The sequence below is a fragment of the Arachis hypogaea genome, chromosome 6, assembly GCF_003086295.3.
Source record: "Arachis hypogaea cultivar Tifrunner chromosome 6, arahy.Tifrunner.gnm2.J5K5, whole genome shotgun sequence".
Classification (NCBI taxonomy): domain Eukaryota; kingdom Viridiplantae; phylum Streptophyta; class Magnoliopsida; order Fabales; family Fabaceae; genus Arachis; species Arachis hypogaea.
Window position 1 is genome coordinate 19,436,602 of NC_092041.1, and position 14,882 is coordinate 19,451,483.

The following is a 14,882-nucleotide window of genomic DNA, read 5'->3' on the forward strand; positions in this document are numbered from 1 at the left end:
AAAGTACCAATTTAGTTCTTTATGGTAGCAAAGAGTGGATATATGATATCTTTTTGGCAATTTATTAACTAAAATTTAACAATGATATTTATATGTATTATTAACTATTCTGATGTGTCTATCTATGAAAGATAGTCATATAGATAATAATTTTTGGAGTGAAATTTTACCTGTTTTGGTAGAATTTGTGATAAATGAAAAATAATTAATAAATAGTATATGAAACTCAAAAGATAATAAATATTTTATTGTTCAAAATTACATCGTTTTTATGTTCAAGTGGTAGCAAGGAGATATACACCACGGTAGATAATGAAATATATAGACAATTTTATTTTATTTCACACTATTTATTGACAGAAAAATATACGTGTCCATCGTTTATTATTATAGAAGACCTATTTAATATGTTTTTTTTCTTCAAGGATTAACTAATATAAAATCAAAATATTTGAAGATCTAATTGTCACTTTAAGATTAATTAACATTCAAAATTAATAGATGATAAAATTAACTAATTTTTCGAGACTTCTGATAAAATTAACGGTATATTTTATGAATAAAAATAATCTAACTATATTTTCAAACAAGCGTTTTAAAAATAGTAAAATACTACACCCAAACACAACAGTGTCACCAGATTTTTCCCACAAAGAACCTGCATTGAATTGTATGAATTTCATTACCTAATTATTCTAATATCACTATCTTTAAGACCCCTTGAAAACGAGTTCTTTTCCCATTAATTTAATGCTTTTGCTCCATGATTGTCAACGTCATTTAAATTCGGTGAACTGTGTAGTGCTTAAAATATGCTTTATAATATGTAACACTTCAAGCATTATGTTACTTTACAACTTTTTTACATAATTTTTCAAGAGATACTCTAAAATAATATTTTCTTATTTTATTATTCGTTTTATATTAACTGATTCATTGCTTGGTTGATTCGAAATATTTGTAATAAGTGGTACATCTTTTAAGATATAAGTTATAGAGTATTTATAAATGTGAAATATTTTTCACTTTTTGAATTGAATTAGATCCATTCAATTAAATGTGACTGTTCTCATACCTTTAAGATGTGTGAGAGAATTTATATTCTATTACTACAACAATTTCGACAGATAGCGGCATAAATATTGCGGCGGTTTTATAAAATCGCCGTAAAACGACAACTTATGGTACATATAGCGGCGGTTATTGGTTGAGGTTGTAATTAGGACTATATTTAGCGGCGATTTTTTTCAAAACACCGCTATATGTCAATCAGGCTTGCATTTAGCGGTGTCTTTTCGAAAATCGCCGCTATATGTACCGTCGGGTGAGTTATTATTTTACATTTTGCGGCGGTTTTATTTAAACCTCCGCAAAATGCGTATTACCACATATTGCAATGTTTTCTTTAGTAATAATCATCTGGGTATAATCTAGTTAAGTAAACACTACTATCTTAAACTACATATGTTTAAATCATTGTTACCTAAACTCATAACACTTTTTCTACATTCATTTTACGTAAAAAAAATTCACAAGTTAAATAAGCTATATATGTTAACTCATGTGAACAAGTATACAACAAATTATTGTGTGGCAATAAAAAAATATGTGAACAAGTATATCACGACTCTAATTGTGCATTTTACCCAATATATAAGGTGCCTATAATAACTATGATTAGATATAAAGTATACAGCAAAAAATTGTGTGACAATCAAATGTGTTCATATGATATATATATATATATATATATATATATATATATATATATATATATATATATATATATATATATATATATATAATTATTAGCGCTATATACATCAAAGAGATACTTGGTTTGGTGCTAACATGACATTGTTAAACCTTTTCCTTCTTTCACGTTTGTGGAAGGCTTTACATAGTTAATATTCTACAGTGATCCACATGTTGTGGGTCTATTGGTGGAAGCACGGGTTTAACGATTGAGTCGGTTGGACCACTGAACGGTCCGGTCCAATTCTAAAACAAATGCTGTTTTCGTTTATTTGTTATTTAGCGGCGGTTGCAAACCGCCGCAAAATTGATAAACGTTTAGCGGCGGTTATTCCAGCGGTTAGCTAAAACTGCCGCTAACCGTTTACCCACAGCCTATCTTCCACCTTTTCGTTTAACCGTCGCAATATTTTGCAATATAGCCCCCCATAACCGCCGCTATCTGCCGAAATTGTTGTAGTGGATATATATAGATCAATATAATATAGACATGTGTTATCATTAATTTTAGTTAGCTAATAATTAAATAATTTTAAAAATTAAAATTTAATATATTTTAAAAATATATTAAATATTATCTGTGTACGAATACCAACATGATTAATCATAATTAAATATTATATTTTATTAAAATTAATATAAAATAAAAAATATTTCTTCTTTTTCTCACCCTCCCTTTACTCTAAATACTAAAGACTCTCTACTCAAAAAAATTTCACCCTCAAATCTGAATTTTCGCCAACAGCTCTTTCACAATTGTCGTTCACCATCGTTCACCAACACTATTACATCCCTTTTATCTTTTACTCTTTTGTCTATCTCCATCACCGTCTATTGCGTCTTTGGCCTTTGTGACTCTGATTCCATCCCTTGGTCTGCTTCCTCCACCAGTGTCGTCACGTCTCGCCACCATTTCTCACATCCTGAGCCTCCGTGATCCTATGTGTCCGCCTCTTCCGATCTATCAGAGTCGTCGCATCTCTATCACTGTCTGTCACATCCGTCCTGTTCGCACCACCCGGTCCGGCTCCTCCAGCAGTGCTGTCGCACCTCGCCATAGCCACTGCGTTTGCCATCATTGGTAGCAGTCTATTTTATTTTGTATTAAGTTTAATAAAATATAATATTTAATCATAATTAATCATGTATGATTAATGATATATATATATATATATTTATATACAAATAATTTTTAATATATTTTTAAAATATATTAAATTTTAATTTTTTAAATATTTAATTATTATCTGATTGAAATGAATGATATCACATATCTATATTATATTGGTTCACATATACAGGATATAAATTCTCTTACAAACATTTTGGAGTGTGAGAGCAATCACCTAAATTAAAATAATATTGAGAATTGCGAGATTTTTACTTTTAAGTACTGTGGGTTTTTTTTTTTTTTATGGTGGAGGAATTTGGCTCGAACCAAATTTCACTTGGAGTTTAAAATAAACTCTTCAAATGAAAAAAAAAAGACTAATACTATTAGTGGTTAAGACCTGAAAACTTTATTTTTCTATTTTCATATTCTACTGGCTGCTGATACTGATACACAGTTAAATTACGTCTAAATCTGTACTGCACTTATTCTTTAGAGTTTAGACGCGTTATCTTTTGTTTTATCTTTAAGAGAATTATCTAAAATACGCTACGTATGGCTCATGATGTATGTACTTGTCTATGCTTATACTCTGATGGGAATTGCTATCCATTATATATCTTCCTCACATTATTGCTTGATACACTGTATTACCAGCTTTTTGCAGGTCTAATTAATAAGATGGCGCTACGATATATCTTAGTGTTAGTTTGATGATCATATCTTTTCAGTTTTAATGTTTAAGCGTGGTTAAAGTGGTAACTTTTAAGCAGATGCATTGAATAGATCAGAATGAGTACTAATTGAGATATCTTTTCAGTTTGATGATCATATCTTTGATTTTGAAGGAACTTTAGGAACACTAGTCGTCTAAAATTTGTGGGAAGCTTGTAAATTATTAACAAATTTCTTTGTAGTGGATATACTTTTATTATATATATAGTTGTAAGTTACTTTGTGAAACCTTTAGGAACAGTAGCTAGATAGCATATACTTAATTTAATATATGGGGCCTAACCCTCATTTGAAAACCAAAGCTTTAATTTGATGGTACTCACAACTTACAACTAACTCTACTAGGTCCAGCTAATCCGAATTCAATGGATACAAACAATAACATTGTTTTCTCTTTGATATATATCTCATTAATTATGTGTTTATTTGAACAGATTTGATTAATTTATTTGTTTTGGATAAATCAACGCAACTGTATCATGACTATCATCTCAAGTAGGATAGCGAGATAATATACAATTCTAGGTCAGCATTCTAGAAATGATAAATTTGATTCCCAATAAATGCAAAATAATTAATGTTCTTCCCTTTTTAGTGAAATTTGTTTTCTTTTCACCGCATGCATGTTTGTTCTCAAATATATGTGTATTATGTTTAATTTCCCCTTTTCATGTACAGAGTGTAGTTTTTGGTACGTATTTGAATTTGGAAGTCAAGCATATATATGCATTATTATTATGCTTGACACAACCCGCATAGTTAGATGCAATAATTAATAATGCTCAGTCTGCCTCTATCAATAATAATAATGAGCGCTGAAACGTTCTATGCAACATGATACACACGTATATATATATAGCTGGATCCCTACTGGTCCAAACTAAAACAAATAAATAAGTTAGTTGCTCATGACTATCGAAACAATTATATAGATATGGTTGTTTCTACTATGAAACTGTGGTTATGTGGTGGTTGTTTGTTCCTCCGTTGCATAATATTGTTAGGTGTGTTATGCAAAACAAAGGGATTAGTGAAACTGCCACCGAATGTAACGGTTCCGGCAGTGTTTGTGTTTGGAGATTCCATCGTGGACACAGGAAATAACAACGATAACAAGCTAACGCCGGCAAAATGCAACTACCCGCCGTATGGCAAAGATTTCAAGGGAAGCATACCGACTGGCCGCTTCAGCAATGGCAAGGTTCCGTCAGACCTTATTGGTACACATCTTCTCTTTCTTCCATATTTTTTCTTTTGTTTTGTATATACAATTGGTAGGTGTAGACTGTAGTTAATTTCATGTTAAATTAATAGCGGAGAATTATTAGAGAATAATTTAATTAAATTTATTAAATAATTTAATAATTTTTAATTATTAACTTCACAATTTCACATTATATGAAATTAATTTCATGAGTTTTTACTATTTTTTATAAGGAGACCATTTTAATAAAGATTAAAAATATTTTTTTTAAAGATGTTTATACGTGTCTTGTTATTATTGGACATCTTTATTAAACCAGTTAATAATTTATTTTTTAATAAACTAGAACAAAATTAGTTTATTATAGTAACAATAACAAACCCAATTGTCTGTATTATAATTATTAGATCCGATTTAATCTGATCGAATTACACAATCTAAATCGAATATCTTTAATTCTTTAATAAAAAGACAAATATATCCCTAACTTTTTGTTTTGCAGACATTTAAATTCCCAAAAATTTTAAAATACAATTAAATTTAAAAAAAAAAGATTTATCGTTATTGTTATAAAAAAATCAATTTTATTTTAATTTATTAAAAAATTAAAAAAAATCAATTCATAAATAAGTCCAATAATAATATAACACATAAATATCTTTATAAAAAAAACATTTTACACATTTTTATAGCAACATTCCTTCTTACAATAAGTTATTTATATTCAGTATTCAATTTGGAAGGATACTACCTTTGCCTATCCAAAAAGTGCCATGCCATGTAACGGTCTCATGCGCACATTTTACATGATTTTAAATTTTTAATACATTGTCGGTAAATATGCAGCTAATGTAAAAGTTAAATGTTTTTAATAAATATTAAAATCATTACAAAATAATTGTATACAAGAATAATTCTTTCAAATAATAGATTATCGAAACTCTTAAAAGATTTATCATCATAACCATGCATTTCTTAACATTATGGGGCTTAATTTCGGTTTATCACCTAGAACTAAACCAATGATAAATTTAATTATGAAAAAACTATCATTTGTACTCATGAAAGTTAAAAACGTTGATATATCTACCCATAAAAAAAGAAAATTACTATTTATACTCATGAAATATAAAATTTTACTAATAAAACTATCCAAATTCAAAAAAATTATTTAAAATTTCCAAATTACCCCACCACAACCACTTACTCCACACCACCACTTTTCCAATCCCAAACTCACCACCAAAATTCTTTTTCACCACCATCCTAAACCCTAATTACCACCATCACTCAATTGAAAGGCATCACCACCTCATTTCCTTCATCACTACCATTACCACCACCACCACTATACCTCTATTATCACATTCTTCAAATAAAGCAACAACAACAACAACAACAATAGAAAAAGCAAATTGTCTAAGACCACCGCACCACCGGCGAACACCAAGCTATCCCCCCTCACCCGATTTCCACTCTTCTTCCTCTCTCTCGCTCCTTCTTAGCTCCTCTGCGTAACCACCGCCGCGGCACTCAATAGTCGCTGGCGCCGCCAAGTCCCACCCAACCTCTACTCACCGCCGCCGCGTCCTTTCCCCCTTTCTTTCCTCTTCCACCCTTTCCCTCTCTCTTTCTTCTTCTTCCCCTTGCCTCACCTCCACGACCCCGGGACTACCGTCGCTTTCTGTTTTCGCCGCCTTTTACAACTCTAGAGCCGCTGCCGCTGCCGCTGCCTGATCGCTACCAATGCCCCAATACGTTCCAACTAGCCCTCCATCTCTCGCTGACACAGAGCTCCAGCCCTTGTCCAGTCCAGGGTTCCACCCGTTCTTCCCCAGTTTACAAACTCAGAGACCACTGAACCTACATCACGTAACCATTTGAAGAAGTAGAAGAGAGAGAAGCAAAATATAGAAGGAAAGAGAGAGAAGAGAGAGAGAGAAAAGAGTTGGCAGAGTTGACGGACTCTGGCGGCGGCGACGAGCTCAGAAAATGGAAGGAGAGAGAGAGAGAGGATGGGGTTAGAGTTAGTGGTGGTGGTGGGAAAAAGATGATGCAGATGATGATAAGAATAATTTAGAGTTTTTATGTGATTTTTTAGTGTTTGAATAATTTTATTATATAGAACTTATGTTTCATGGATACAAATGATAATTTCTTTTTTTTATAGATAGATATGTCAGCATTTTCAATTTTTGTGGATAGAAATGGTAGTTTACTCCTTAATTATCGTATCTTGTTATTTTCTTAGTTGAGTTAATCCTTAAGATCATATGTGAGTTTATTTATTTCTCTAAAAAGTTAATGTCTCATTTAATTTCTAAAAAATAAGATAAGTCAAATTCACATATTAATTTTTTGAGGAGCGCTAAGAAATTAGCATATTTTGTAATTTGTAGCCATTAATTAGTTATTAATAGTATTTTTAATAGTATTTCATCTAATAGTGAAGAATTACTTATTTTTCTTTTGCTAGCTAAATGTTGGCCAAATTTTAATAAAAAACTAACTCTTTAACTTTCTCTATTTTTTTTTAATTTTTTCATATTGAAATATCGCCCTTAATTGTAAAATAAAATTTGTCATATATTAAATACGAAAATGTTTGAATTGTCAAAAACAGGTATTGATAAAACTAATAAATATTAAATAAGACAAGTTCAAAAAAATTTTTGTCTCTCTAATATTATTATATTAAATAATAGTAATATATTAGCATAAAAAATTTAACAAAATAACTTAATTGCATTAGTATCTTTTAAAAAGCAAATGAATTTACATGTGATATTTTAGTCGGTAATGGTATTTTCTGTATTTACCAGTTGAAGATTTAGGTATTAAAGAGTATCTACCAGCATACTTGGATCCAAATCTCCAATCTAGTGATTTGCTTACTGGAGTGAATTTTGCATCTGGTGGTGCTGGATATGACCCTCTCACTTCACTATCAGCGGTATGAAACATTGTTTTGATACTTTTGTTGATTTGTGCATTAAGTAATGGAATGAATTGAATGAATAAGCAGGCTGCTATATCTTTATCGGGACAAGTAGATTTGTTCAAAGAATGCATAGGGAAGTTGAAAGGAGAGGTTGGAGAGGAGAGAAGCAATTTCATCCTAAACAACAGTTTCTATATTGTGGTGTTTGGAAGCAATGACATCTCCAACACCTACTTCTTGACTCGCGTTAGACAGTTACAATATGACCTTCCTACTTACACTGACATTCTCCTCAAATCAGCTTCTAATTTCTTGAAGGAATTATACCAACTTGGTGCAAGGAGAATTGCAGTATTCGGTATTCCACCCCTTGGATGTATACCATTTCAGAGGACGGCAGCTGGTGGAATAGAAAGAAATTGTGCAGAACAAATAAATGATGCTGCAAAGTTCTTTAATGCCAAACTCTCAAACAAGCTTGATTCCTTTAATCAACAATTTCCAGATGCCAGGACTGTTTACATTGATGTTTACACCCCTCTTCTCGATATCATTCTAAACTACCAAAAATATGGTATGTATATATACATATATAGTTCCATTATTATATTGTTTAATTAATAAGTAGCTATCATGATATATATACATGCATGCATGGATTATGGCAGGTTATAAAGTGGCAAACAAAGGTTGCTGTGGAACAGGGATAATAGAGGTAGTGGAATTATGCAATCGATTTGTTCCAACGTGTCCCAATGATTTGGAGTATGTCTTTTGGGATAGCTTTCACCCTACCGAGGTCGTTTACAAAAGCCTCATTTCTCCTATTGTTTCTAAATATCTCCCCAAATTCTTGTGACATTATTAATTCTTTTTTCATTATTCCCAATAAACCCACGCACCAAAGGTGCATCACCCATGTATCTTCTGTTTCATTTATACCTATATCAAAATACATTATAATTAACTCTGTTGTATGTGTTCATCGTTCTTTATGTAATTACCGCTTTTAATTTTTCTCTGTTTTTTCACTTTTTTAAACGAGAAATTGAACTAATTTTATTAATTTAAATGCAAAACTGTTTTAGTATGTAATATTATCTAACAACTTTTAATTATAACTTCACGTCAAAGTAATTGTAAGTGAGTTTCAATTGTCTTATACAAGGAAAAGTATATTGAATGATTTTGACTTATAGAGTGGCGCAATAAATGATTGATGTGATATTATTTATAAAAGTCTTGTAGGTTATATAATAATGATGACAAATAAATTATCTGTTAGTGTACTAGCTAGTTTAGTTGTGTTCCTAACTGCTATATTTATTAGTCCCGACAGATGTGTCATACTCAAATAGTGAAATTACCAGAATTGCAGATAATGCAAAATAATTTCAGTGTCCTACAAAATGGAGTAGATAGATCATAATTATCTATTAAAAACATTTAAAAAGAAAAACGAAATTGCAAAAGGTTGAAGATTGCGAAACGTGCTAAGGAAACTTGACGCAACGTATATACATGTGGCGGATGCAAAAATAAAATTGGCAAGTTTGTTTGGTTTCTAACCAAATTGAAGGATTGAACAATGACTGATGAGAAGAATATATAGCTTCTAAGAAAGGTTCTGTATTATTATCATCGTCGATCACGAGAGCATCCTAATTATATGCATGGATAGTACAGTTAGTTATAAGTAACACTACACTAGAATCAACCAATTGAGCACGTGATTAATTAAATTAATGGATATGGTTAGTTATAAGTCAGTTAGTTTGTAGTTACTTGCAGTTGCTTTTTATGTTTCCTTTTTAGTCACAACCATTTCCGGGAATTGGTTTACGGTCCTCTGTTTATAATTATATATACTTTCTCTTCTTCTAATCATCGAATCATATACTTTGACCCATTCTAACTCAAATGCGGTTTATATTAGAAAATAATAGTATAATGATAAGAAGCTTCTAATTCCGCATTTTCGTCGCTCTCATCAATTCTTCCGCCGCCACGCACTCACTTTTCAATTTTCATGAATAATAATGTTCCAGATATACATACAGATCACTTGTCATATAATTAGAGAGAAGGTTTATTAAGGCCTGATTAAATATAATTAAATTAGTTCACTAAATCAACTAATATTGCTGTCCAAATTAAAGTGGCTATCACTACGTGTCTCCCACCTGCAATGAATTTGAATTATCTAAAATTGTTAATTTTAAAAATCCATTGTTCCAAGTTTAAAAATTTCTCTGTTTTCTTGATTTATCCCTCTTTCTCAAGGTTTAGAAAAACCTTTAAAAATGAATTATCTAAAATTAAACTACTTGATAATCAGAAATGCGATAACACATCAGACATATATGATTATAAATTAAGAAGAATGACATGTGCATTTTTTTTTTTCATTATTCCATCTGTGTTGGGCATATGATTTTTAGCAGTTTAGTTGGGACAAGTAGCACGCAATACTATTTTGAGCAGAGTGTGACACAACACTAATACTATTCATCATTTTATCTTACAATAAAAGTTTATCTGCCTTAAACAATACACACCTCCTCCAATTGTATAGTATAATTCTTCTAGCTCTATGTCTCTGGATATTTATAGTTAATTTCTGGTTTTACAAAGATACTCATAAGACCCTATTACAATAAATCAATTTAACCATGTAATAATCAAATAATAGATAGTTAGTTAGGTTTACCACCAGTCAGATCTGTGATTTTCATTTCATTCAGAGTGTAACACACAAAGCATTATCTTCTATTAATATGATGAAAAAGGGGAAACAAAACAAAAAAGAAGTAACTAACCTACACTTCATTATCACAATGAGCTACGAGTTTTAATGGTAATCTATCCTCCAAACGACAGAGTTTCGTCAATTTAATGCATAGTAGATATATATGCATGGGGTAGGGAAAAACCAGTTGTTTATTAACAAGAAAATAGAAAAACTTATTTACATTTCAATGATAGTGATTGATATATATATCGTTCCACTTGCAAGTAGCCAAATATCACATGAATCAATTCACGCCTTTTTCTTTTCTTACTTTTCTTTTTATTTTTTGGCGAATAGTTGGCACCTTTATATATAGGTAATTATTAATAATTATTAATAAGGTAATGTTCGAAAATTTTCTAAGATTACGAATCCTAATCAGATAATGAAATTGCCGAAATTACCAAACAATTAAAAAAAATTTGTCTGTTTTCTGATTTCCTAATAAAATTATATATATTCACTTTTAAAAATGGAATCGAAGCTACACAATGCACTTGAAATCTGAAGAAAATATAAACTTTAATGCCCATACTCAGACTATAGCAGCATGATTTCAAATATATTATTGTTATAGTGTACCTGCGATAGCAAAATTACAAATATTAATAATATAACGAACATTCCCAATTATTTTCACCAAAATGTCGATGTATTATTGAGCACTAAGCTAGCTACTACAACAATATTGCTACCACAATTTAAAATCATGCTCTATAGTGTCGGCTATATGCCACTATTTCTTGAGCCACACAATAATGGCAGGGACTGAAGAATTTTCAACGATAGTAGAAAGGTCTAAGCATACGTACTGCACAGTGGTGCATGAGCATGAATTGCTAAATGATATAAGTAATATAAGACAGAAATTAAATCATGAAACATTATAACATATTATGAACATTTTAAAATATTTCTTTATTTGTAGATATAGATAAGATTATTCATTGTGTGCATGATTATATTGTGACATAATAAAAAAAATGTTGATGATGTTAGTGTATAAGATAACTGTGGTTTGAGGAGGGATGAAATGAGAGAGTAGTGAGTGTGAGGGAAAGCTAGCTTGCAATTACTGTAATGTCAGAAGGAACCACCTAATAACTCGGTTTGTTTGAATCAGTGGTTAGATGCAATAAATACACCAACTAGCTTGCATTCTGCAACACTAATATAAATGGCAATGGCAATTGCTGCTGCTGCTATCTATACACACAGGTAGATTAATTTCCAACGTTAAGTACAAAAATATTGCAGCTACATACGGTTACTGCAACTTACTTGCCTCTTTCCTCATTATTCGTTATTAGTATAGTACAAAACAGTAATAACTCACAGAATGGTTCTTTCTATGAATAAGAAGAACCTGTTTCCTTCACCACCTGGTTCAATTTGTCACTTATTGCTTCTTTTAGTTATTATTCCCTTAAGAACATTGGGTCTTGTGAGATTGCCACCAAATGTTACTATTCCTGCAGTGTTTGTGTTTGGAGATTCCATAATGGATACTGGAAACAACAACAACAACTTGAAAACGGAAGCAAGGTGCAATTTCCCACCATATGGAGAAGATCTTGAAGGTGGAGGAATGCCTACTGGAAGGTTTAGCAATGGAAAGGTTCCATCAGATTTTGTAGGTATAGAATTAATTGCTTTCTCTTTATATATATTTTGCACCTGCCAACCTGCTGTAACATATGTACACTAGCTATGAAGGATAATAAATGCTACAAAAAATATAATACAATAAAATATTAGCTGCACCATTATATAAAAAAGTATGGAAGATTGCAGAGAGTATAATTCTGATCTGTTAAGTCAGTTAGAGTTTGTTATTATTGAATTCTATTAACCTTGCTGTCTCAGCTCTTAGTACCCTTGTGCATATATAATAATCATCAACATTGTCAGATTCTCCCTTCTCTTACCCTCTCTGCTTCGCATCCTTGTTTAATTTGTTGTATGAAATAATACATACAGTGACTGTTAAAATCCCTATGGAATGGAGTGTTAATAAATATTCTCGTACTGTTTGTTTAATAATGATAATAACCCTCCTTTAAAGTAACGAAATAATAAATGATCAGTTGAAGAATTAGGCATTAAACAGCTTCTACCACCATATTTGGATCCAAATCTACAACCCACTGATCTTGTCACCGGTGTCTGCTTTGCATCCGGTGGCGCCGGCTATGATCCCTTAACGTCAAAACTTGCGGTACGCATATGATTTGATTTGATATTTTGTGTCCTATGTATGGCTATGATGTTGATTTTGTAACTTATTTTGATTGCATGATGAGAAGTCAGCGATACATTTTGACTCTCAAATAGAAATGTTCAAAGATTACATAGGCAAGTTAAGAGGGGTGGTTGGAGAAGAGAGAGCAGAGTACATAATAGAGAACAGCCTTTATCTTGTTGTCATGGGCAGTAATGACATTTCCAACACATACTTCTTGTCACATGTTAGACAGTTGGAATATGATGTCCCTGCTTACACTGATCTATTGCTCCGCTTAGCCTCTACTTACTTTAAGGTATGCTATATCTTAATTAATTAATGCTTACATAGTTATAAACACAAATTTAATTTGATTTGATTTAATTATAAAGGAAATATATGAACTTGGGGCAAGGAGAATAGGAGTATTCAGCACTCCCCCAATTGGGTGCGTACCGTTTCAGAGAACAGTGGCTGGAGGAATAACAAGACACTGTGTGGATAAGATAAATGATGCATGCAAGTTATTTAACGCCAAACTGCCAAATGCATTGGATTCCCTCAACAGGAATTTGCCAGATTCCAGATTTGTATTTATTGATGTCTACAACCCTTTACTTGATGTTATTGTCAACTACCCAAAATATGGTGAGATCCAAATCACATGAACAATTTTCAATCAACTTTTACTACTACTCATGTATATATATATTTTTTGAACCTTCAGGATATAAAATTGAAGACAGAGGGTGCTGTGGCACGGGCAAAATAGAAGTTACGTTTTTATGCACGCAGTTGCAACCAACTTGTCCCAACGTTTTGGATCATGTTTTTTGGGACAGTTTTCACCCGACGCAATCTGTTTACAAAAAGCTCGTCGCCTCTGTTCTACAAAAATACATACAGCCTCTTTCCGTGTGACAATCCACCTTCATTCTTGATTTCATTATTAGTATGGATGCTTTTTCTCAAGCTGCCATATAGATTGAAAATGTATCTATTTATTACATGCATGAGGAAACTCTTAATTATGGTCCCATAAGTGAGTTGTTTTTTGGGTTTTAGAAAATGATAGGGAGACGGAAACATGTTAAACTAAACACAATTTTAGAAGACTAGAATATTTTCAAGACTTGTTATATATTCTGTTTAATAGGTCACTTGACAGTTATAAATGCTTTTTCAGATGCAGAGAAATGGGATAAGATCAGAGAGAATCTAAAATTACACTTCAACTACCACTTATTATTTATACTACTTGCTAACTAACTTTCCTTGTGGTTAGAAGTGCTGAGTGATACTAACAAACAACTTTAGCAGCCTGACTAACTAGCCTTAATTACACAAAACAGAATCAGTGCCAACTTGCTTGTGTTGCTTGCATTCACTTAAGCTAGGTCCAGTACCAGCATCCCCACCATCATAAATAATTTTAGGATCCCGCTAGAGAGACAATGGATCGAACTCTTTACCAAGGATTAAACTCTTTACCTTTCGGATCTAGCGCTCTAATACTATGTTATGATACCACTCATCCCAAAAGCTTCAGCTGATGGAAAAATATAACACTAATGATTATATCTCTAATATTCCATAAACCTCCATTGTATACATTGTATAAATATTACATTGACTCCTCATCCTTTCCCATAATTTTATAACATTCGAATTATTGACCATGTAAATTAAGTCGATAAAAGTGACAAATTTGTTTTTTAACAATAACGGAAAGAAATCAATCCTCTTTTATATACAGCGGATGCTTATAATCTGTAAAGTAAGAAAACGTTAATCACCTCTTTATTAATCATTTCATCGTAAATTAGTCTTTAATGTACAAGTTACTCATTTAAGAATGACTAATCTTTTACCATTTTACTATACCATTTTGTCTCTCTAGAGGACTTTCTCCCTTAATTGTATGGTATAAATTTGTCTACTAAGAAATTGTACGGTGGAGTATAAATTTGTCATTGTTTTCTAATGTTGAGATACTTTTTATTTCATGATGATCTAAATAGAGGTTTTTTTCCTTCAAGATAGATTGGATAATCCCCACGAAATATTTATGGGTTTTTGTCTATTACTTAATCTCAGCTAAATTTTAAATACTTATAAGTT

General features: G+C 31.4%; 1 protein-coding gene across 1 annotated transcript; it reads left to right on the forward strand.

Annotated features, from left to right (window-relative positions):
* The first annotated feature begins 4,271 nt into the window (after positions 1-4,271).
* LOC112696393 (uncharacterized) lies at positions 4,272-13,996 on the forward strand. Its single transcript, XM_025749143.3, has 9 exons — positions 4,272-4,821; positions 7,628-7,758; positions 7,831-8,320; positions 8,415-8,585; positions 11,902-12,174; positions 12,625-12,755; positions 12,844-13,077; positions 13,154-13,409; positions 13,489-13,996. Exons 1-9 carry the CDS (start codon positions 4,536-4,538, stop codon positions 13,680-13,682), a joined length of 2,166 nt encoding a protein of 721 aa, XP_025604928.2. The 5' UTR covers positions 4,272-4,535; the 3' UTR covers positions 13,683-13,996.
* Positions 13,997-14,882: the final 886 nt, after the last annotated feature.

Coding starts and splice junctions, on each gene's coding strand:
- LOC112696393 (XM_025749143.3), top strand. CDS start 4,536: ATGGTTGTTTCTACTATGAAACTGTGGTTATGTGGTGGTTGTTTGTTC. Junction 4,822..7,627: donor GGTTCCGTCAGACCTTATTG/GTACACATCTTC, acceptor TGTATTTACCAG/TTGAAGATTTAGGTATTAAA. Junction 12,756..12,843: donor CCTTAACGTCAAAACTTGCG/GTACGCATATGA, acceptor CATGATGAGAAG/TCAGCGATACATTTTGACTC.